The sequence below is a fragment of the Cynocephalus volans genome, chromosome 10, assembly GCF_027409185.1.
Source record: "Cynocephalus volans isolate mCynVol1 chromosome 10, mCynVol1.pri, whole genome shotgun sequence".
Taxonomy (NCBI): domain Eukaryota; kingdom Metazoa; phylum Chordata; class Mammalia; order Dermoptera; family Cynocephalidae; genus Cynocephalus; species Cynocephalus volans.
The window spans coordinates 102,638,306-102,657,822 of record NC_084469.1 but is presented as its reverse complement, the minus strand read 5'-3'; the positions used below and the strand labels follow the sequence as shown (position 1 = coordinate 102,657,822).

The 19,517-nt window shown below is 53.3% G+C and overlaps 1 protein-coding gene across 1 annotated transcript in view; it reads left to right on the top strand.

Annotated features, from left to right (window-relative positions):
- Window positions 1-19,517, top strand: part of COL5A3 (collagen type V alpha 3 chain) — a 36,766-nt gene that overhangs the window by 5,525 nt on the left and 11,724 nt on the right. Inside the window, exons 7-47 of the mRNA XM_063110012.1 lie at window positions 373-477; window positions 787-933; window positions 2,625-2,738; window positions 2,844-2,990; window positions 4,115-4,162; window positions 4,236-4,277; window positions 4,579-4,641; window positions 5,247-5,321; window positions 5,418-5,501; window positions 5,677-5,733; window positions 5,828-5,881; window positions 6,057-6,110; window positions 7,009-7,062; window positions 7,149-7,202; window positions 7,357-7,410; window positions 7,778-7,822; window positions 7,962-8,015; window positions 8,200-8,244; window positions 8,402-8,455; window positions 8,591-8,635; window positions 9,713-9,766; window positions 9,992-10,036; window positions 10,177-10,230; window positions 11,568-11,612; window positions 11,721-11,774; window positions 11,899-12,006; window positions 12,432-12,485; window positions 14,862-14,915; window positions 15,811-15,855; window positions 16,093-16,146; window positions 16,271-16,315; window positions 16,703-16,756; window positions 16,858-16,911; window positions 17,003-17,056; window positions 17,181-17,288; window positions 17,455-17,544; window positions 17,790-17,843; window positions 18,425-18,532; window positions 18,655-18,762; window positions 18,850-18,903; window positions 19,418-19,471. Coding sequence (XP_062966082.1) covers window positions 373-477; window positions 787-933; window positions 2,625-2,738; window positions 2,844-2,990; window positions 4,115-4,162; window positions 4,236-4,277; window positions 4,579-4,641; window positions 5,247-5,321; window positions 5,418-5,501; window positions 5,677-5,733; window positions 5,828-5,881; window positions 6,057-6,110; window positions 7,009-7,062; window positions 7,149-7,202; window positions 7,357-7,410; window positions 7,778-7,822; window positions 7,962-8,015; window positions 8,200-8,244; window positions 8,402-8,455; window positions 8,591-8,635; window positions 9,713-9,766; window positions 9,992-10,036; window positions 10,177-10,230; window positions 11,568-11,612; window positions 11,721-11,774; window positions 11,899-12,006; window positions 12,432-12,485; window positions 14,862-14,915; window positions 15,811-15,855; window positions 16,093-16,146; window positions 16,271-16,315; window positions 16,703-16,756; window positions 16,858-16,911; window positions 17,003-17,056; window positions 17,181-17,288; window positions 17,455-17,544; window positions 17,790-17,843; window positions 18,425-18,532; window positions 18,655-18,762; window positions 18,850-18,903; window positions 19,418-19,471 — 2,745 coding nt within the window. The remainder of the gene's footprint in view (window positions 1-372; window positions 478-786; window positions 934-2,624; window positions 2,739-2,843; window positions 2,991-4,114; window positions 4,163-4,235; window positions 4,278-4,578; window positions 4,642-5,246; window positions 5,322-5,417; window positions 5,502-5,676; window positions 5,734-5,827; window positions 5,882-6,056; window positions 6,111-7,008; window positions 7,063-7,148; window positions 7,203-7,356; window positions 7,411-7,777; window positions 7,823-7,961; window positions 8,016-8,199; window positions 8,245-8,401; window positions 8,456-8,590; window positions 8,636-9,712; window positions 9,767-9,991; window positions 10,037-10,176; window positions 10,231-11,567; window positions 11,613-11,720; window positions 11,775-11,898; window positions 12,007-12,431; window positions 12,486-14,861; window positions 14,916-15,810; window positions 15,856-16,092; window positions 16,147-16,270; window positions 16,316-16,702; window positions 16,757-16,857; window positions 16,912-17,002; window positions 17,057-17,180; window positions 17,289-17,454; window positions 17,545-17,789; window positions 17,844-18,424; window positions 18,533-18,654; window positions 18,763-18,849; window positions 18,904-19,417; window positions 19,472-19,517) is intronic.

Below are 19,517 nucleotides of genomic sequence, written 5' to 3'. Positions count from 1 at the left end.
TTGGTGGCTGTGGTATGTGTGATTGTGAAGTGTGTCACCTGTGTCTTCCTTATCCTCAGTATCTTGAAGGGCACTTGGCACACAGTAGCTGCTCACCATGTGCCCGAGAGCAAAGAAACAAGTGCACCTTTGTTGGGACAGATGTTGTGGGGTGAGATTGGTGGCTGTGACTTTGTGACCCTGATATAGGATCTTCCCTTCTCTTAGTTACAGGGGGTAGGGAGGTGGTTGGGGCTGTGACCCCTCCTTAAACTTAGGGTGCTCTGGGTGGGGAAACACTGAGGCGGGGTGCCAGGTGTTGGGCAGGGCTATGCCAGGGAATTGGGGTCAGAGTCAATCTCTGTCCCCCTTTCCCTACCCTCCCTCTCCCAGGGAGACATTCAGGAGCTGTTGATAAGCCCGGATCCTCAGGCTGCCTTCCAGGCCTGTGAGCAGTACCTCCCTGGCTGTGACAACCTGGATCCCATAACCACAGGGGTGAGTGAGGGGCTGTGTTACTCCTGACCTGAGGTCACAGACTCAGTCATGCCTGGTGCCAGATCCCAGGAAGGGGTGAATTCTGACCCCCAAGCAAGGGCTGAGTAACCCCTGACCTCAAACAGATCCCAGTCACAAGAGACCTTGACCTCTCAGCTCACATAAATGAGTGACCTTGACACCAGGTCGTAGGGCTTGGCTTCAAAACGCAGGACCAATGGACCATGCACCAGCATGGCCCCAGGTGATCTGAGAGATGCAGTCTCTAACCCGGGGATGCTCTAGAACTGATGGAAGCCCTCTTCCCAGGCCCCCCAGGGTGAGACAGAAACCCCTCCTCCCCGACGACGCAAGGGGAAGGGAAAAGGGAAGAAAAAAGGGCGAGGTCGCAAGGGAAAGGGCAGGAAAAAGAAGAACAGGGAAGCTTCGACCTTGAGACCACCTCCTGAGAACCAGGTAAGGGACCAGCGACCTCTCACTTTTGTTCTTGACCACCTGATTTCCGGCCTCAGATACCCACTGCTCTCTGGCCCTCATCTGTGGTCTTTGTCTCCAGTCCCTGAGCTCTGACTTCCTCAGCTGACTGATGACTGTCAGGATGGGGGGTGGTCCTGTCTTATGAGCTCTCCCATCTCTGCCCCCCTAACTTTCAGTCCTGGGGGGCTGGAGGGAGGGGGCATGCCCAGATGTAGGCTACTGTTTAAGGGGAGTCATTAATTAGGGTGAATGATGGGTTTATTAGTTAGTGTGTCTTTGTTTGGGGTTCACTGTTGGGGTCATCGGTGAAGGTTATTCATTGAAGAGAGTCACTAGCTGGGAGCTCTCTTTGGCCTCTCTGATAGGGATTGCTAGTTGGGGGATCACTGAGGGAAATATGGGTTGAGGTCAATGTTTGGAGTATTCCTAGTTGGGATTGCTGTTGGCAGTCATCGATGGAACCCACTGTTGGTGTAACTGATGTCCTTAGTTTAGGGTTAATGGTTGGAGGCCATTAACTGGGGGGTTGTTGGTGGAGGATCCTTAATTGGAAGGCATAGAGGGATTACCAATTGGGGTCACTAGTTGGAGGAGTGATTTTTGGAGTCATGGATACAGTCATTAGTTTGGGAGTCCCTAAGGGGTTATTAGTTAGTACGTCATTGATGGGTCATTGGTGGGGAGCATTTGTTGGGATCGCTTATGGATATTTGTTGTTGAAGAATTACTGGTTGGGGAAGTAATGGATTAGGGGTCACTGGTGGGTCTTATTAAGTTGGGGAGTCACTAATTAGGAGGGGTGTCACTGGTTGGGGGCATTGGTTGGAAAGGTCACTGGATGGGACAGTAACTGGTTAGGGCCATTAACAGGAGTCATTAATTGTGGGGGGTAATCACTTATGGGTCACTGGTTGTAGGAATAATTGGGGTCTGTTGATGTGGGTCATTTGCTGGTGGGTCACTGGGTAGGAGTCATTGGTGTGGGTCCTTGGTTGGGGAAGGGAGGTCACTGGTTGCACTAAATCTCAGTTCCAGATCTTTCTGGCCCCGAACATGGACACCAGGAGTAGTGTGCCCCTTCTGAGCCCTTTCCTCAGCCCTGACCCTTCACCTGGGTTCCCACCACCTTCTTCTGCCTTGATCCAGTTCCTCTGCAGCTGTCCAGGCCAGAAGGACACTCCCTCTCTGATTGTGGCCTGGCTGGCTGACCACTGAACTCTGGCTTGGGAGAGGACATGTGGGATAGGCTTCCGGGAGTCTGGCCCTGAGTGCTAGCCCTTGACCTTAACCACTGGACTCTGGAGACAGCCCCGCTCTGCCTTGCAGGCCTCCAGGGCCTGGCCCAGGCCTCTGCTCCTCCTCTACACATGTCAGCTCCCCCTGCTGGCTGCCCTGGTCCAGCCTGTGCTCCTTGGCCTCCACTGTCCCCCGATGTTCTTTGAGAATCCTTCTCCGTCCCTCTGCATGGGGGCAAAGCCTGTCTCCTTCTTTGCCTCTCTTTGGTCTATTTCCCCCCCTTTTTTGGCAGCTGGCTGGGAAGAGGATCTGAATCCTTGACCTTGGCGTTATCAGCACCACACTCTAACCAAGTGAGCTAACCGGCCAGCTCCCTTTTGTCTTTATTGACCTGAACCCCTGTCCATCCCTCTCTCTCTCCATCCCTGCTCCAGACCTCCACCGACATCCCCAAGACAGAGACGGCAGCGTCAAATCTGCCTCCGACTCCCACGCCTTTGGTCATCACCACCACTGTGACGATTGGCCACAATGTCACCATCCTAGAGGTCAGTGGGAAGTGGACGGGACTGGAAGGGGGAGGTCCTGGATGGTGGTGGTGGCAGACAGTAAGGAGCTCAGCAGCTAACTTTGGTCTGTCCCAATGTCCTCAGGAGGGCCTGGACCCTGACAATGGAACTGAACTAGGGGTCCCAGAGACTGAAGCAGCCAGAGGAGATGAAGAAAGAGGTGACCCCATCATGAGCCCTGACTTCCGGGCAGCAGAACAGCCATCTTGGGTTGATTTCAAGATCTTTCCTGTGAGTCTAGGTGGCTGGATTGGTTGCAGAGGAAGGCACTCCTACCTGGAATGACATGGGGCCACATTCCCTCTCTTGACTCCTATTAGTCTTACCTAGAATGCCCTCTCACCACCCCAGTGCAGTCAAAAAATATTTATCGAGTACCTACGGTGTGACAGGCCCTGTGCTAATGAATGCTCAGTAGGGAGGGGATGCGTTTGGCTTTTATTCTAAGTGCAGCCACTTGTGATGGAAACTGTCATCTGCCCTGGAGCTTTTAAAGCTCCCTCTGCCTGCTGAATGGCATATGGATGGTAGGGGTGCCGGAGTGACCAGGCGGTGACCTCGCAGAGGGTAATGGCGGTGGAGATGGAGCCCAGTGGGCTGATTTGACACGCTCCATTTTGGTTTTCTTGCTGGAGATGGAGAACGGTAGATGCATTTTGGGACCATTGAGTAAGAGGGGGACTTCTGACAGAGAGCAGGTGGGAAGTCAAGAATCTCATTTTGGATGTGTTAAATCAGCAACACCTGTTAGGCATCCAAATGGAGAGATGTCAAGCGAGCGATTGCTTAGAAGATTCTGGAGTTCAGGAGAGGTGGCCTGCGCTGGCGATAGACTTGGGACTCTTCAGCAGTAAAAAGCTAAAAGAATTCAAGGGATTGGATGAAATTACCTAGAAGAATGCAGACAGAGAAGGGTCTTGGTGTCAGACAGGGGAGGAGGCAAAGACTCGTAACTAACGTACCCTGAGTGCTTGTTACGTGCCAAGCACTGTTTTAAGTCATTCATCTTGGCATGGGATACACACAGCTATCACCCACCCACCAGCTTTACAAGTGACCCAGTTACCTGTAAATGGCCCTAGGAGTTAAGTTCCCGGCATCGCTCAGTAAAAGGCAAATCCAGGAGTAGGATCCAGCTCTGGAGTTCATGCCCTTCACCTTGACACAGACTTGCTGTGTTCACGTGGGAGGCTGAGCTTCTTTATACACAGTGGGGACAGCATAGCTCTGAGGTTGGACCTGTGTGTGTGCGCGCGTGTGATGGCACGTGGGTGGATGGGAGATGACTGTGTGGTCGGGTAGCTGAGGATTCTGTGTCCAAGTCGCATCTCTTTTCTCTCTATCCTACGCCCCAGGGCACTGGAAAGAAAGGGGAAAAAGGAGAACCCGCAGTGATTGAAGAGGTCAGTGAGGAGTCTGGGGCTGTGGGGTGAGGGGCCTGCCTAGAATAGGGGTCACACTCATTTCTCCCTTCAGGGACAGCAGTTTGAGGGACCTGCAGGAGCCCCAGGACCCCGCGTGAGTCATGGCTGCAGTCCCCTCTGCCCGTCTTTTGCTTCCAGCTGGGGGGTGTTTCAGCCCCTGGGGTGGGCACCTGCACTGTAGTGGCGCCTGACCATGTGGAGGCTGTCGGACATTGGAACCTCAAAGGATAAGTCAAAATAGGGGCAGGGGGTAGAGCTGAGGGTTGATGCGGGTCCGTGGAGCACGGCAGGGAGCAGAAATGTCTCAGTGGTGTGGTAGGGAGGCTGGCCTGGGACGAGGGTCCATGGTGGGTTGGAAGTCAGCTTGGCTCAGACTGTTTCTTTGTCCCCAACAGGGGGTGGTTGGCCCCTCAGGCCCTCCTGGCCCTCCGGGATTCCCTGGGGACCCAGGTCTACCGGTAAGAGCCCCCCTGGGGTGTGTCCTTCTGGGGGGAGTGAGGTTTCGGGTTGGGAGCATGAAGGTCTGAACATGGCTCTGGGGGACCGGGGCTAGGGACACCATCATAGGCTGGCACTGACCCCTTCTGCCATCTCTCTCCCTCTCTGTGGACTATCTTTCTGGCTCCCTTTCTGTCTCTGGGGACCTATCCCCTGATTTTTCCTCCCTCCATCTCCCTCTGTTTCTGAGTGTCTTTTATCTCTGTCTTTCTCCCTATGTCTCTGGGTCTCTCTCTCTCTCTCTCTCTCTCTCTGTCTCTCTCTCTCTCTCTGTCTCTTTCTGTCTCTGCCACTTTCTATGACTCTCTCTTTCTTCCTCTCTCCATTTCTCTGTCTTTCCCTCTCTCTGTCTCTCTGCCTCTGTCTCTTTCCCTGCCTCTGGATGCCTGTCTCTCTGTCTATGTCTGTCTGTCTGTCTCTCCTTGTGTCTTTCCATTTCTCTGCCTCCGTTCTCTCTATCTCCTCTGTCTCTCCCTTCCTGTCTCTCTGTCTCTTTCTCTCCCTGTCTCCATCTGTCTGCCTCCATTCCTCTCTCTCTCTCTCTCTCTCTCTCTCTCCCCCTCAGGGCCCTGCCGGCCTCCCAGGAATCCCTGGCATTGACGGGATCCAGGGCCTGCCAGGCACTGTGATCATGATGCCGGTAAGAAACAGAGAGGGTGGTACAGCCATGGGGGTGGAGTCCTGACCCGGGATGGGCCTCTCTCTGGGGCTCCCCTCACTTCAAGTTGCCCTCTAGTTCCAGTTTGCAGGTGGCTCCCTCAAGGGACCCCCAGTCTCCTTCCAGCAGGCCCAGGCTCAGGCCATACTGCAACAGGCTCAGGTAAGTGGGATGAGGGGAGTGGGAACTGGAGGAACTGGAGGGAGTGACAGAGCTGGGAGATGATGAGGGGGCTGGTCAGGGGACAGGGGTGTGTCTGTCTCCTGAAGATACCTTTATCGGGGCTTTTGGGGGTCTCATGGGAGACTCCAGGCTCTGTTCCCCTCTGTCTTTCCAGCTCTCCATGAAAGGCCCCCCTGGCCCGGTGGGGCTCACTGGGCGCCCAGGCCCTGTGGTGAGTAGGGAGTCTGCACTGGCGGGAGGGGTCGTGTACATCCACAGAGAAAGGTCACCTCCCTGTAACTGCATTCCCCATCTCCTCTTCCAAGGGTGTCCCTGGATATCCAGGGCTGAAAGGAGAGGCAGGAGTGATGGGGCCACAGGTGAGATTGGTGGGGGTGGGGACAAGATTGCATATGAAGGGTCTGCCCAAGGACCACTGGATAAAATGATGGGTGGCAAAATGTCAAAGGGGCTGGGGATACCCTTGCAATTACCACCCTTCCTAGGGAATGATTTAAAGTAAGCCTTTCCTTCCTCCTTTTCTTTCTCTTCTAGGGTCCCCGAGGCCTACAGGGACCTCATGGGCCCCCTGGCCGGGAGGGCAAGATGGTGAGTGACTCCTAAGTCCCCAGACCACCTCTTCCCATCCCTCAACACCTACCATGAGCTTTGGCTCAGTGTCCCCGGGGTCTGCTGGTGTCACTAGTGGGACACAAGCACTGAGGGCAGAGAATGGCAGCTGCACAGTGTGTACGACAAAGAAATATGGCCAGGTCGTAGAGTCAGAGAGAGCTCACCTGCTTGTCCTGAGATCTGATGTACGGGTCATGCATCACTTAATGATCAGGTCACAGTCTGAGAAATGCGTCATTAGGTAATTTCATCCTCATGCGAAAGTGTATCACGAAAGAGAACAGCACTGAATTTTCCTGTTCTCTACACTGGCCACTGGCTGCATGAGCGTGGGCCTCTAATTATGTTACTCCATCTCTTTGTGCCTCGCTTTCCCCATCTGTTAAATGGAGATTAGAGTAATGCCACCCTCACAAAGTTATGGAAATTAACTTACAGGTGGGGACTGTGCCTCGCACTCAGGGAGCATTCAGTGCAAGCCAGCTGCCTGTTATTAACTGATATTTTGCTATGGGGATGGGTGAGAATCTTTTTAAAATGCAATAATTCTGAAGTCGACAACAACCCTGTTACTTGGGGTCAGACCTAATGTGTCAAATGCTTGGCTCTCTGTCTTAAAGGCCTCTGCTACCTTTGGGAGGGTCACCGGTGGGTGAGCTAGGCACTCCTTTGCAGCATATGTTGCAGTAGGTTTGTCAACACCAGCATCACCACAAACGTATAGTACTTTACCCTACAGTGTTACGATGGATACTTACTGGTAATGACAGTAATATCTTGGTGATGTTGGTGATAATGTAGTCGACTTCCTAATTCGGGAGAGGGGTCTGGAAGGTTTATCTTTGCTTGACCCTTGGGCTCACTTTTCCCCTAGGGCCACCCTGGAGCAGATGGGCCTCGGGGCCTCCCTGGGGACACAGGACCTAAGGTGGGTGATGAGGCCAGGACTGGGACTTGGGGGAGGGAGGAGTCAAGGTCAAGGGTTCAAGGCTCAGCTGGTGTCTCTTTGGACAGGGGGATCGGGGCTTTGATGGCCTGCCAGGGCTCCCTGGTGAGAAGGGTCAAAGGGTGAGTGTGTGAGGTCCAAGCCCCCCCCCCTCGGTGTCAGAACCCCCCTCCCTGTGTCTGAGTCCTCACTCCTACACCCCTTCTCCTTCTCTGGGGGGGGCTGGTCTCCACCCACACCTTTCCACTCTGAACTCCCCTCTGTTCCCCGCTCCAGGGTGACTTTGGCCACGTGGGGCAACCTGGCCCCCCAGGAGAGGATGGTGAGAAGGTGAGTTTGGAAGAGACTTAGGAAACAGTATGGAGACTAGGAAGCCTGGATGGGAGTCAGAAAGGAGGCACACACTCAGGGGGTGCCTGAGGGGGTGGGTCTGCTCTGGAGGGTCGGGAGGCCCCAGTGGGGCTCAAAAGGACAGCTTGACAGTGGGGCGCTAGTTTGGGGGTTAGGAGGTGAGACTCAAGTTGCAGATTCAGAATTGGAGCCAGGGGCCTGAAGGGAATCCCGTGCACTCAGTCTGCATGATCCTGGCGATCTCAGTCTGGCTCCAAGATCCCCTGGAAGGGGCTGCCCAGATGGGCAAAGGTGGTTCTTTGAGGGTTGTACTGCTCCCTTCCCAAGTAATGAAGTTTTTCCACAGGGAGCAGAGGGACCTCCAGGGCCCACCGGCCAGGCTGGGGAGCCGGTGAGTATCAGGAATTCCTGGACCATTTGCTTGGTGCAGAGCAGGGAACCAGGACTCCTAATGCCCCAGGGCTCATGGGTTCCTGGAAATCACAGGCCTCATAGAGGCGATACTGGGTAATCCTCCTACTTCTTTGCAGGGCCCCCGAGGACTGATTGGCCCCAGAGGGTCCCCCGGCCCCCTGGGACGCCCGGTGAGAATGTCACTGACTCTCTGCATCCCCGTCTGTCCTTTTTCTCACCTGTCTGCCTTTGCATGTCCATTTCTGTTGCCTGGTTTCTCTGCCCACCCACCCTTCCACCTGCACCTCTCCGTGTCTCAGACTCAGATTCCTGACTAGTCATCCTGTCCCGATCTCACATCCTTTCTTCCTCCAGGGTGTCATCGGAATCGATGGTGCCCCAGGTGCCAAAGGCAATGTGGTACGTGTCCTACCCTCTGACCCCTGGCCCTGCTGACACTCTGACCCCATGATCGCCCATATCCTTGTCCTCCCCTATGACCCCTCCATGTCAACTTCTCTTACAGCTCAGCACCATGACCCTTTCCAGCTTCACTGAACCCCCACTTTCTCTGCAGGGTCCTCCAGGAGAACCAGGTCCTCCGGGACAGCAGGGAAACCATGGGTCCCAGGTTTGAACCATCTTTCCCAATAATGGGGGGCAGGTGGGGGTCAGGCAAGCCCTTAGACCTCGCCCACCCTCCCCAACCTCAGCACTCACTGCTACTTTCTCATGCCTCCCCCCACTGTCTCTTTTGTATCCCCAGGGAATCCCCGGCCCTCAGGGACCCATTGGCACTCCTGGAGAGAAGGCGAGTGACAGGTCTACCTACCGCCACCTCCTCCTGTCCTCTTCTTTCGACTCTGTCTCCAGGAAAATCTTCCCACCAAGGCACTTTCTGTTAGCCTTGAACAGTGATAAATTGCAACATTCCGACAGCCAGCCCAGAGTTACAAAGTGTTATTGTTGGGGAAGGGTTGGTTTCCAGAAACAGAAGCCCACCAAGGCTAGATCACATAAGAGGATATTGTCCGGATACAGAGAACTCCACAGAAGCCTGTCATAGAAAGTACCCCCAAGACTCAGTGACAGGAAAGCCCTTTCTCTCGGGTCTGATGGTCTCATCTTTGCTCGTCTGCACGTCTGCTTCCGTCTGCCCTGGCAGACAGGCGACTTCCTGTATGCATCTAAGTTTGGCCTCTCCCCTCCCCCTAACATCTTGTCCTCGCTTCAGGTCCCAGCTTCCCATGACCTTATAGTTGCTTTATCCAAAGCCATCCAATCAGAGCTCCTGTGTCTCTTACCTGCAAATTCCAGGAAAGCATCTGATTGGCTTAGCTGGGCCAAGGTGTCTACTTTTGAACCTGTCAACTGTTTGCACGACATACGGGGTCAACTCACGTCTGCCTAGTCTGCCTAGGCCCACCCCTCTGCAGATGGAGCTGCAGGTGGGAGGGACTTTTAAAGAAAGGATACACCACCCTTATCTCAACATGACTCTCACGCTGGTTTTTTTTTTTGTTTGTTTATGTTTTTTAAATTAATTAATTATTTTGGCAGCACCCTGGTAATAGGGATCTGACCCTGGATGTTGGTGTTACCACATTCTAGCCAACTGAGCTAAACGGCCAGCCCTCTCACACTGCTTTTACACCCCTTTTCTCAACCCTCCCAGAGGTGGAGGATTTCTGAGGCTTAGAGAAGGAAAGTGCTTTGCTGGGGTCACACAGCAAGTCTGGGCAGAACTGGGATAGATTCCTGGCCAGTGCCATGTGCTTATTTTCTAATCTTGAGGCTGCTGTATGCCTACGTAGACCTGTTCTCACTCCTAATGGAGCTAAAGGACTCTGAGACCCTCTGTCTCTCCCTACTGTTCATCTTCTTTCAGGGTCCCCCTGGAAACCCAGGAATTCCAGGCCTCCCAGGAGCTGAAGGCCCGCCGGTGAGAACCAAGAACTAGAGAAAGGAGGAAGAGGAAGGGAGAGGCTTGGGGGCTGGCTGGTTAGCTCGGTTGGTTGGAGGGCCATGTTATAAGACCAAGGTCAAGGGTTCAAATCCCCATACCAGCCAGCTCATAAAAGAAAATTAGAAAAAAGAAGAAGGGAGAGGCTTGGGAATTTGGATGGCACATTTTGGGCTCTGATAACTTAGAATGTTTCTTTCCCAGGGTCACCCAGGCCATGAGGGCCCCACAGGAGAGAAAGGGGCCCAGGTGAGTGACCAGGAGGGAGGCTGGGTTGGAGGGTCGAGGATTGGTGGCAGGGCCAGGAGTCAGGGGCCAGTGAGGAGAAGAAGACATTGAGCATGTGGAGAGGGCAGGACAGGGTGGCACTGACCTTATCTTCCTCTTAGGGTCCACCAGGGTCAGCAGGCCCTCCGGGCTATCCTGGATCTCGGGGCGTGAAGGTAGGTGATTCTCGGGGCTTGCAGATAGGGGTGATTCATCACATTGGCTTTAGGGAACTAGTTCCATCAGAAACTTCTAGATGTGTGGAGAGATGAATCAGTCAGCCAGGCAAGATGTGTCTGAGTGACAATATATAGAAGTGTGTGTGTTACTTTAGAGATGCACAGCCAAAGGACAGCATTACGGTGTAGTTTTCTTGTCACCGAGAACAGTTAAGCCCATTAGAGGCTGAACACATTTCACTGTAAGCACACGTGCCATGTCGTAGTCCAAGTCAGCGTGTTGTAGTCAAGCAGAGGATTGTATCATAACCCAAGCCCAGAGCCACATGATCTACAAGGGATGCTGGGGTAAGCCAAGAGCTGCACTCTGGCTAATTAGAGGTGCGCTATTGACCAAGTACAGGGACACTGGAGTTCATGTCCAAATGGGTGCTGAGTCTGGTTATACTGTAGCCAAGTACAGGTACAGTCTAGCTGTGGTCTAAGAATAGAGTTTGGTTGTAGACAAGCTCAGTCACGCTATAATCAAGGAGGTGGCTATATTGCAGCTGGCCACAGAGTTTTGTGGCAGCAAGTGCAGAGTTACAGTGTAGCCAGGCATAGTTACATATAGTATCTATATGTTACTGTTGTTTATGTTGAAGCCTAACCTGTAGCTGAGTCCAGTTACGCTGTATGTTGAAACCTATGTTGTAGCTGAGTCTAGTTTCATTGTAGCCAAGGCCAGAGAACAATTGTAGCCAAGCTCAGTTAGATGGTGATCAAGTAAATTTCTTTGGCTGGAGACAGCCATGCTATTGTCTAAACACATAGTTATGTTGTATCTAAGCACAATTTCACTGCAGCCGCTGATCTCAGTCATGTTGTCGCCAAGTGCCGCTTTCAGAGTTTGCTGTGAGCTGTATCCAAACTTGCATTGAGCAGTCTCTGTGTAGCCAAGCACAGAGTCGCCTTGTAGCCAAGCTCAGAGTCGCCTTGTAGCCAGCACAATGGGAAACATTCCTCTGCCTTTAGAATGAGGCCAGAGCCTGGAATGTTCTTCCTCTTTCTACTGCCAGAAGGAATTGTGGACACAGTGTCCCTGGGAGATGGGAACCAATTACTTGGAAATTTGGCTTTCCCTGCACACCCCACGCAGATGACCTTGGGAGGCTGCCAGCGGGGGTGGGGTGGGGTGGGGGACAGTGCACACCATGCTAGTGGGCTCGGGGTCAGATCATTTCCTCTGAGGCTGCCTTATCCCATTGCAGTCCAGAATCCTCTTGGGACACAGGGGACTGAGTTTGGGACCCCTCTTAAGCAGGGAAGGGGCTTGAGAGTTTTTCATTTTTCAGGGCACCTCTGGCAACAGGGGCCTCCAGGGAGAGAAAGGCGAGAAGGTGAGAAAGGAGGAAATTCCTTGGAGGAGGGGGTAGCCCCAATACTGAGGTCCTGGTTGTGTCCTTTCCCTGAGGCTGGGACTTCTGAATTCTGTCTCTCCCATCTAGGGAGAGGATGGCTTCCTGGGCTTCAAGGGTGATGTGGGGCTCAAAGGTGATCGGGTAAGATCTCCAGATGGGGGTTGTGTGGGTCTAGGGGGCTTGGGGGTGAGTTGGGTTAAGACAGAGACTAGAGGGAGCAGGAGAGATAAAGAACTAATATCAAGGCCTCTCCTTTCTATTCCAGGGACACCCCGGACCCCCGGGTCCCCGGGGAGAGGACGGTCCTGAGGGGCTGAAGGGGCAGGAGGGGCTGGCTGGTGAGGAGGGGCCCCCAGGCTCAGCTGGGGAGAAGGTGAGTGAACAAACCCTGGTCACCCCCTCTGCTGTCCACCCTACAGCCCCCCATCCTGCAGTCAGGCATTTCCCGGCTCTTTGCCCTTTCAGCTCCGACCCCAGGAGGCTGCTACCACCCTGTCCTCTCCTGTAATTCCTCCGCTCAGCATTACAGAACAATTCCATGCATATATCTTATTTTTATCCCCACAGCCACCACATGCCATAGGCATTTTTATTCCCATTTGACAGACAAGGAAACTGAGACCTGGAATGGTTGACCCGCCCAAGGACATGCCCCTAGCAGAGAAGGAGCCAGGACTTGAGTCCAGATTCCTTGACTCCCCGCCTACTGTCCCTTCCACCATGCCCCAGCTACCCTGACCTTTCCCCTCTGATCTTCAGGTTACAACTTCTGACGTTTGTCCCATAATTTCTCTGCAGGGCAAGCTTGGGGTGCCAGGTCTCCCAGGTTATCCAGGACGCCCGGGACCTAAGGTAAGAAGCTAAGGAGGCTGGGGTGGGCAGGGGCAGGGGCAGGACTAGCATCTGGAGATTCAGGCTGTGGTCTGGGTGTGACAGTCCTCTCCATGGGTGATTGAGAGAGCGTACAATGTGAGCTTTGGCATAAGACAGACTTGGGCTCAAATACTCACTCTTTACCTGCTGTGTGATCTCAGGCAAGTCATCCCTTACCTGCTTTGCGACCTTGGGCAAGCCACTTGAGCCCATTTTCTCACCTGGAAAATGGAGATCCCAGTAGTATCTACCTCATCAATTTGATTATAAGAAAGTGGTTGATGATGCTGATAATGATAAACTGCAGGATCTTTCTCATTGGGTGTAATGGAGGTTGATTGATCAACCAAGTCAGTTAAGGGGGAGAATAATAAAAAACACATATCTTACATATCTTAAATTAATTATAACTCATAATCAAATGTACTTAGACAAATGTGTACATGTATAAAAATACACATTTTTTTGCCAATATTTTGATTGGTGAGGCTACTGGTGAGTCTCATCTTTCTGTCTAAACCACATTGTGTCATTGATTATTTATAGTTTCTGTTTATATTAAGTAAAGCAAGAGCTTGAAGACACTTGGGAAGAAATTTGAGTGCAGAATATTTCCATAGCCCACATTTTTGCCCTCTTGAGCTGATACAGTTATCTTTCCTACACCTAATTTGACAGAAAAGTTTTTAGTGACTTCTCTTTATACTGAGTCTTCTCCGTTTAACTCAGTTTTTTGGCTTTTTTAGTTTAGTTTTGTTTTCTTTTTTTTTTTTGGTGGCTGGCCAGTGTGGAGATCTGAACACTTGACCTTGGTGTTGTCAACCCCATGCTCTAACTGAGTGAGCTAACTGGCCAGCCAAACTTAGTTTTGTTGGACATTTTTCTTTTCCTTTTCATATCTCATCAGTTATTGTAAATTTTTACTGACTCCAGTAGCAAGCGCGACGGACATAAACAGATTTAGGAATAAACTCAAGGCGCCATAGCTAAGTATAGAACTCAACCTGCGGGAGCAGAGGTTCATGGAAGTTTGAGAAAGAAGCTTCCTAGCCAAGACCAATTAGCATATGTCAGACACTGAGCAACGCATTTTATAAGAGTCATAATACGTTGGTTAACTCAAGGTCAGTAACAATTGTCATAAATAAAGACAATTTCAGCTAACATTTCTTGAGCACTTACTATGTACCAAACACTGTGTAAAGCACTTTCTATGATTTATTCTATTAATCCTCACCAAAACCTTGTGAAGGGAGGTATGGTTGGAATCTCCAGTCTACAAACAAGCAAACTTATGCTCAGAGAGGTTAAGTCACTTGTCCAGGGTCATGCAGCTAGTTTAGTGGCAGGTCTGGGATTCAAACTCAGACAAAGTCATACAATTGAATGACACAGGCAAAGCCCTTAGCACAGTGTCTAACACAATGTAGGTATTCAGGGAAGGGAGTTTTGATCAATAGCAAAAGTAGTCATATTGTCAGGTATGGTTGGTAAGAAATGGATTCATCAATCATAGGCTGAAATTTTAGCAAGCCCCTGTGTGTTTGTGTGCAGGACCCTTGAAGAGTATAGGGACCCTGGTGCCCCCGGAGGGGAAGGGAGGGAAAAGGGCCTGGGATAGGGTTTGAGGTTGGACCCTACCACAGACTTGCTGGGTAACTGGGGAAAGGGTCTTTCCTGATCTGGACTCAGTCTGCACAGTGAGGAGTGGAAGGGAATATCCAAGCCCTGTGATATCTTCCCTTAGGTAGAGGGAGAGTCCCCCCAGGATGGGTAGGACAGCACGGACTGAGGCCAGTTAACAAAAATTATGCGCCAGGCAGTGGGGAATCAGACTGGTGAGTTAGGTCCTAGTGGGGGCGAACAGACAGTGAATAAGTAAGCAAATGAATAAGATCCTTTTAATGAAAGTATTCTGGGGAAAATAAAATAGGACAATGTGATAGAGGGTGACTTGAAGGATGTGGATGTTAGCATGGTGGCAGAAGGGTTCTCTAAGGAGGTGACATCTGAGTGAGGTCTAAATGATGAGGAGTTGCTGGCTTTGTGGAGACCTGGGAGAAGAGCATTTTGGGCAAAGGGAGCAGCCCGTGCAAAGGTCCTGAGGCAGGTGTGAGCCAGTGGGAACATACAGGAACACTGAGGGGGCCAGTGTGGCTGGAGCAGTGTGAGAAGCAGGGAGAGACGAGGAGAGGAGGGCAGAGGGCTGCCTTGGAGGAAGCTGAGGCTGGAGGGACCATGGATGTTTCTGGAATCAGTGGCGGCCTGGAAAGGCCTCAAAGGATAAGATGAGGTGCCAGTTCTGCCCACCACCCACTTCTTATTTCCATCTTCTCTCTGATTTTCTCCATTCAGGGATCGATTGGATTTCCTGGGCCCCAGGGACCATTAGGAGAGAAAGGGAAGCGGGTGAGTCTTGACCGAGGAGGGAGAAGTGAGAGTGAAGGTCTTGCTTCAGGGAAACAGCTGTGCCTGGCAGTGGGTGGGCCCTGGGTGGCTGTGTCTACTCCTGGAAGCATTTGTGTGCACACATGTTCCTGTGTGCAATGCAGGATATGTGTAGGTGATCATGCCTGGCATTATCATGCACGTGCCTGTGAGTACCTGTATGCATGAGCCTTGCAATCTAGATCAGACAGAGTCTGGGGGCTGCAGCCTGTGGGCTTGTGCCTGGGTGAACCAGCACTGCACCTGTGTGTACACTCTGTGACTGTGGGCACAAGTGTGTGAAAGGGGCATGCACATGTGTGTAAAAAGACATGGGTATACACATATATGCGTGTGCATTGCTGTGCACGCTGAGTGATGTGCATACAGGCAGGTGTTGTATTGTGATGTGGGTATTGTAACTGTGCAAATGGACATCATGTATCACACATGAGTGTATGTGTGACTGGTGTGTTTATCAGGACTGTGTCCACATATGCACCCATGCATGCATGTGGGTATACATGGTGCAAGGGACACATTGCAGGAAAAGCTGTATATGTCACCCTCAGGCTGTGCATGGCCAAATACATGCCATAGTGGCGTGCAGTCACATAATAAATGTGTGTCTGTGTGGGCAAACGTGCTCGTGCGTCTGGACTCTGGGGGTGCAATCGTATGTGTAACTGGGTGTCTGTGACCTTTGCATGGTTGTGAGTGTAAGCTGTATTTGTGTGTGTGTATGAATGAAAAGATTGTTACTAAATGTGTGCCAGTTCTGTGTTTCTGGGTCTGTAACTAGGAGCATTTGTGCCTTTGTGTCATACCTTTGCACAATAACTCTCTTCTGCTTTCCCTCATCCAATTTATTTTTCAGGGGAAGGCAGGGCAGCCAGGGCTGGAAGGAGAGCGGGGACCACCAGTAAGAAAATAGAGCGCACCCTCCACCCCGTTGGGCCTGGGGGGGGCAGGGCTGGGAAGGAGGAGCGGCGAGAGGAGAGGTGAGGGAGAGGTCCTGAGTGGGCAGGAAAGAAGGTAATGTTGGTGTCCCCGGTGGGGCAGGATGGGGGTCACAGAGGAAGGGGACCTGGAGGACTTTACCTCATCTCCTGAGTTCCCCCAGCCACTCACTTCTGATCTTTGCCTTTTTTCTGTCCAGGGCTCCCGTGGAGAGAGGGGGCAACCAGGGGCCACGGGGCAACCAGGCCCCAAGGTATGGGATGGGTGGGTGATCAAGACCCCCCATGAAGCCCCTCTGCCCTAGACTCGCCAAGTCCCTCCCAGTCCTTCCCAGTTGAGTTTGTTCTGGAGCCTGAGTCTCATTCACTCTGTCCTAGGGAGATGTGGGCCAGGACGGGGCCCCTGGAATACCCGGAGAAAAGGTGAGTGTTTGTATGTGTGTGTGATTCTAAGCAGAAGACAAGCTCAGAACGTGGGGGGACATTCTAATGCACTGGAAAGAACACAGCCTCTGAAGTCAGAGGGCTGTGAGTTCAAATCCTAGCTCTGTCACTCGCCCGCTGTGTGACCTTGGGCAACTCACTTAACCTATCTGTGCCTTTGTTTCTTCCTCTGTAAAATGGGAATAATCATAATCCCCACCCCCATGGGCTGCAATGGCAAATTAAATGACTTGCTGCCTGGAGAGCGCTCGGCCCCATGTCTGGCATGCAGTAAGCACTCAATATGTGCTGGCTCTTGTCATTATGCGGAGGTCAGGGAGAGGGCAGGCAGGAAGGACAAGACAATGACTTCTGGTTCCATTTCAGGGCCTCCCTGGCCTGCAAGGCCCCCCGGGATTCCCTGGGCCAAAAGGCCCCCCTGTAAGTGAGGACACCCTGATGGGGGTCGGGGGGGGAGGAGGACCTGGGGAGGGAGGGGGCTCCATATCTGTGCCCCAACTCTCTCCCACCTTGTCCCCCAGGGTGTCCAGGGGAAAGATGGGCTACCAGGGCACCCTGGACAGAGAGGAGAGTTGGTGAGTGACCCTTGACCTCTGGCCTCTGGTCACCTCTAGGCCCTCCCTTTCTTCCCCCCATGTGACACCTCCATACTATTTTTCTTCCCAGGGCTTCCAAGGTCAGACGGGCCCACCTGGACCAGCTGGTGTCCTGGGTACTCAGGTCAGAGTGGACCCCACAAGCCTCCCCCATTTTGCATCGGTTGGGGGTTATTTGGAGGGGGAGCTGGATCTCTGACTATCCCCCCAGGCCACCCCCACTGAAGATAATTCTTCTTCCTCTTCAGGGAAAGACAGGAGAAGTGGGGTCTCTAGGCGAGAGGGGTCCCCCGGGTCCCCCTGGACCTCCTGGTGAACAAGGTCTTCCAGGCCTGGAAGGCAGAGAAGGGGCCAAGGTGAGACCCGGCCCCATGGGAGGTCTTGGTTGAATGGCCCCAAAGTCCGCTCAATGGCCTTTGAGCCACCTCGGGACTCAGAATCAGCCCTGTTGGGTAGGGGTCCAGAGTCACAGACTGGAGGGAGCTCCCTCCGGAACCTGAATGTCCTCCTTTGCACTTACAGGGGGAACTGGGACCACTTGGACCCCATGGAAAGGAGGGGCCACCTGGACCCAGGGGCTTCCCCGGCCCCCAAGGAGCCCCTGGGGATCCAGTGAGTACCCCATGCATGTGCCTGTCTGGGCTGTGAAGTAGGGGCTCAGGGGAGGGATGTGGCATCCTGGGTGGGGGCAACTGCGCAAGTAAAGGTGGCAGCTGCAGGGACCTGAAGGGGACAGACTCCCAAACATCAGTGCCCAGTCCCAGGAAGGGGATGGGGACTGTGAGCCCTCCAGAGTGAAGACAGGACCTGGGGATCCCCTTGGGGGTCTCTTGACTGTGAATCATCTCCTCCTTCAGGGACCCACTGGTTTGAAGGGTGACAAGGGCCCCCCAGGGCCTGTCGGGGCCAATGTAAGTGTAACCCCAACTCCTGGCTGGGGGACAGGGTAGAGGGGACTCAGGGTATCACGGAAGGTGGGCATTGTTACAATTAAGCCTGCCATCTTGGGAGTCAAACAGGCCTGGATCACACCCGGTTCTGCCGTGCACTGGCTGAGCAGTTGTGTCACCTGGCCAGCCTCAGTTTCCTCATCTGTAAAATAGCTGCAAGGAGAAGACTCATCTTGTAGGCATACATTATCTTAAGTCTGAATGAGACGATTCATCCAATAAATCTTTTCCTTTGTTTTGGCGCTGACCAGTATAGGGATCTGAACTCTCGACAGCAGGGAGGTGACAGGGGAGGTTTGTGTGGGCCCTTGTGGGCCACCAGCAGGGCTATGCTTTTGCTCTGAGTGAGGTGGGAGCCACCGGGGGCTGTGAGCAGAAGAGGGACGTGCCCCGACCCAGGTGTTCCCAGGCACCCTCTGGCTGCTGCAGGGGGCATAAAATATTGGATACGATGCTGGTAACCATCGAATTCGGTACCTGATGCTTGAAAACCCTCCACAAAGGAGAGCCAGTTCTACTGTTGTTATTATGCCTGTTTTCAGGGCTCTCCTGGTGAGCGGGGTCCTTTAGGCCCAGCGGGAGGCATTGGGCTTCCTGGCCAAAGTGGAAACCAAGGCCCTGTTGGCCCTGCAGGCGAGAAGGGGTCCCCGGTAAGTGACCTGTCCACCCGCCCCATTCCTCAGCATCCTCAGGACCTGGCCCTCACATCCCAAGATCCAGCTCCTGCAGCACATTCCTGCCCTGACATCCCGCTTTCCACTCCCCCCATTAGGGAGAGCGTGGCCCCCCTGGTCCCACTGGCAAAGACGGGATTCCAGGGCCCTTGGGGCTTCTGGGACCCCCTGGAGCTGCTGGGCCTTCTGGTGAGGAAGGCGACAAGGTGAGGAGTCCACGAAGAGAGAGGGTCCAGGGAAGGATGAGGGAGTAAGGGGTGGCCGGGTCCTCTCTCATCCTGTCTCCTCTGCAGGGGGAAGTGGGTGCCCCTGGTCACAAGGGGAGCAAAGGCGATAAGGGAGATGCGGTGAGTGGGGGTCCCAGGGAGGGGTGGTCCTTGGAGGGAGGGAGGCCACGGAGCATCCTGCCTTCCTGAGCCCCATCTTGACACCTACGTGCAACAGAAGCCCCTTGAGCTCCCTGAGCAAAGGGGCCACAGAACCCGACTGCAGACAGAGTAGCTGGAGCACCAGGAGCACCAGAAAGGCCCCCAGAGGGTTGCCCGCCCCTCTCCTCTTCCTAGGGGCTCAGCATGGCAGTGAGACATTCTATTCCCAGCTTCCCCAGCACTTCAGTGCTCAGCATCTGTGAGCCGGCTCCGTCCCTGGGTCTTGGTGGGGCTTCTGGGGAAAGGTCCTGGTGGACCAAGTTTAGGACATCTGTTGGTGGCTAGGAAGAAAGGGTTGTGGGGGATGGAGCTGTCACTTCCTGGTGGGGGGGGTTTCTAACAAGCGGGTGTGGGCAGGAAGGCAGTGACTGACATCTCTACTGCCCCCCAATCTTGAACCTGATGAGATTTTCAACTCTGTTTCCTCCCCCAGGGCCCACCTGGACCAACAGGGATACGGGGTCCTGTGGGACACCCAGGCTCCCCAGTGAGTGTTCCAAGCTTTGTGACCTTTTCCCTGGATCCCTGATGGG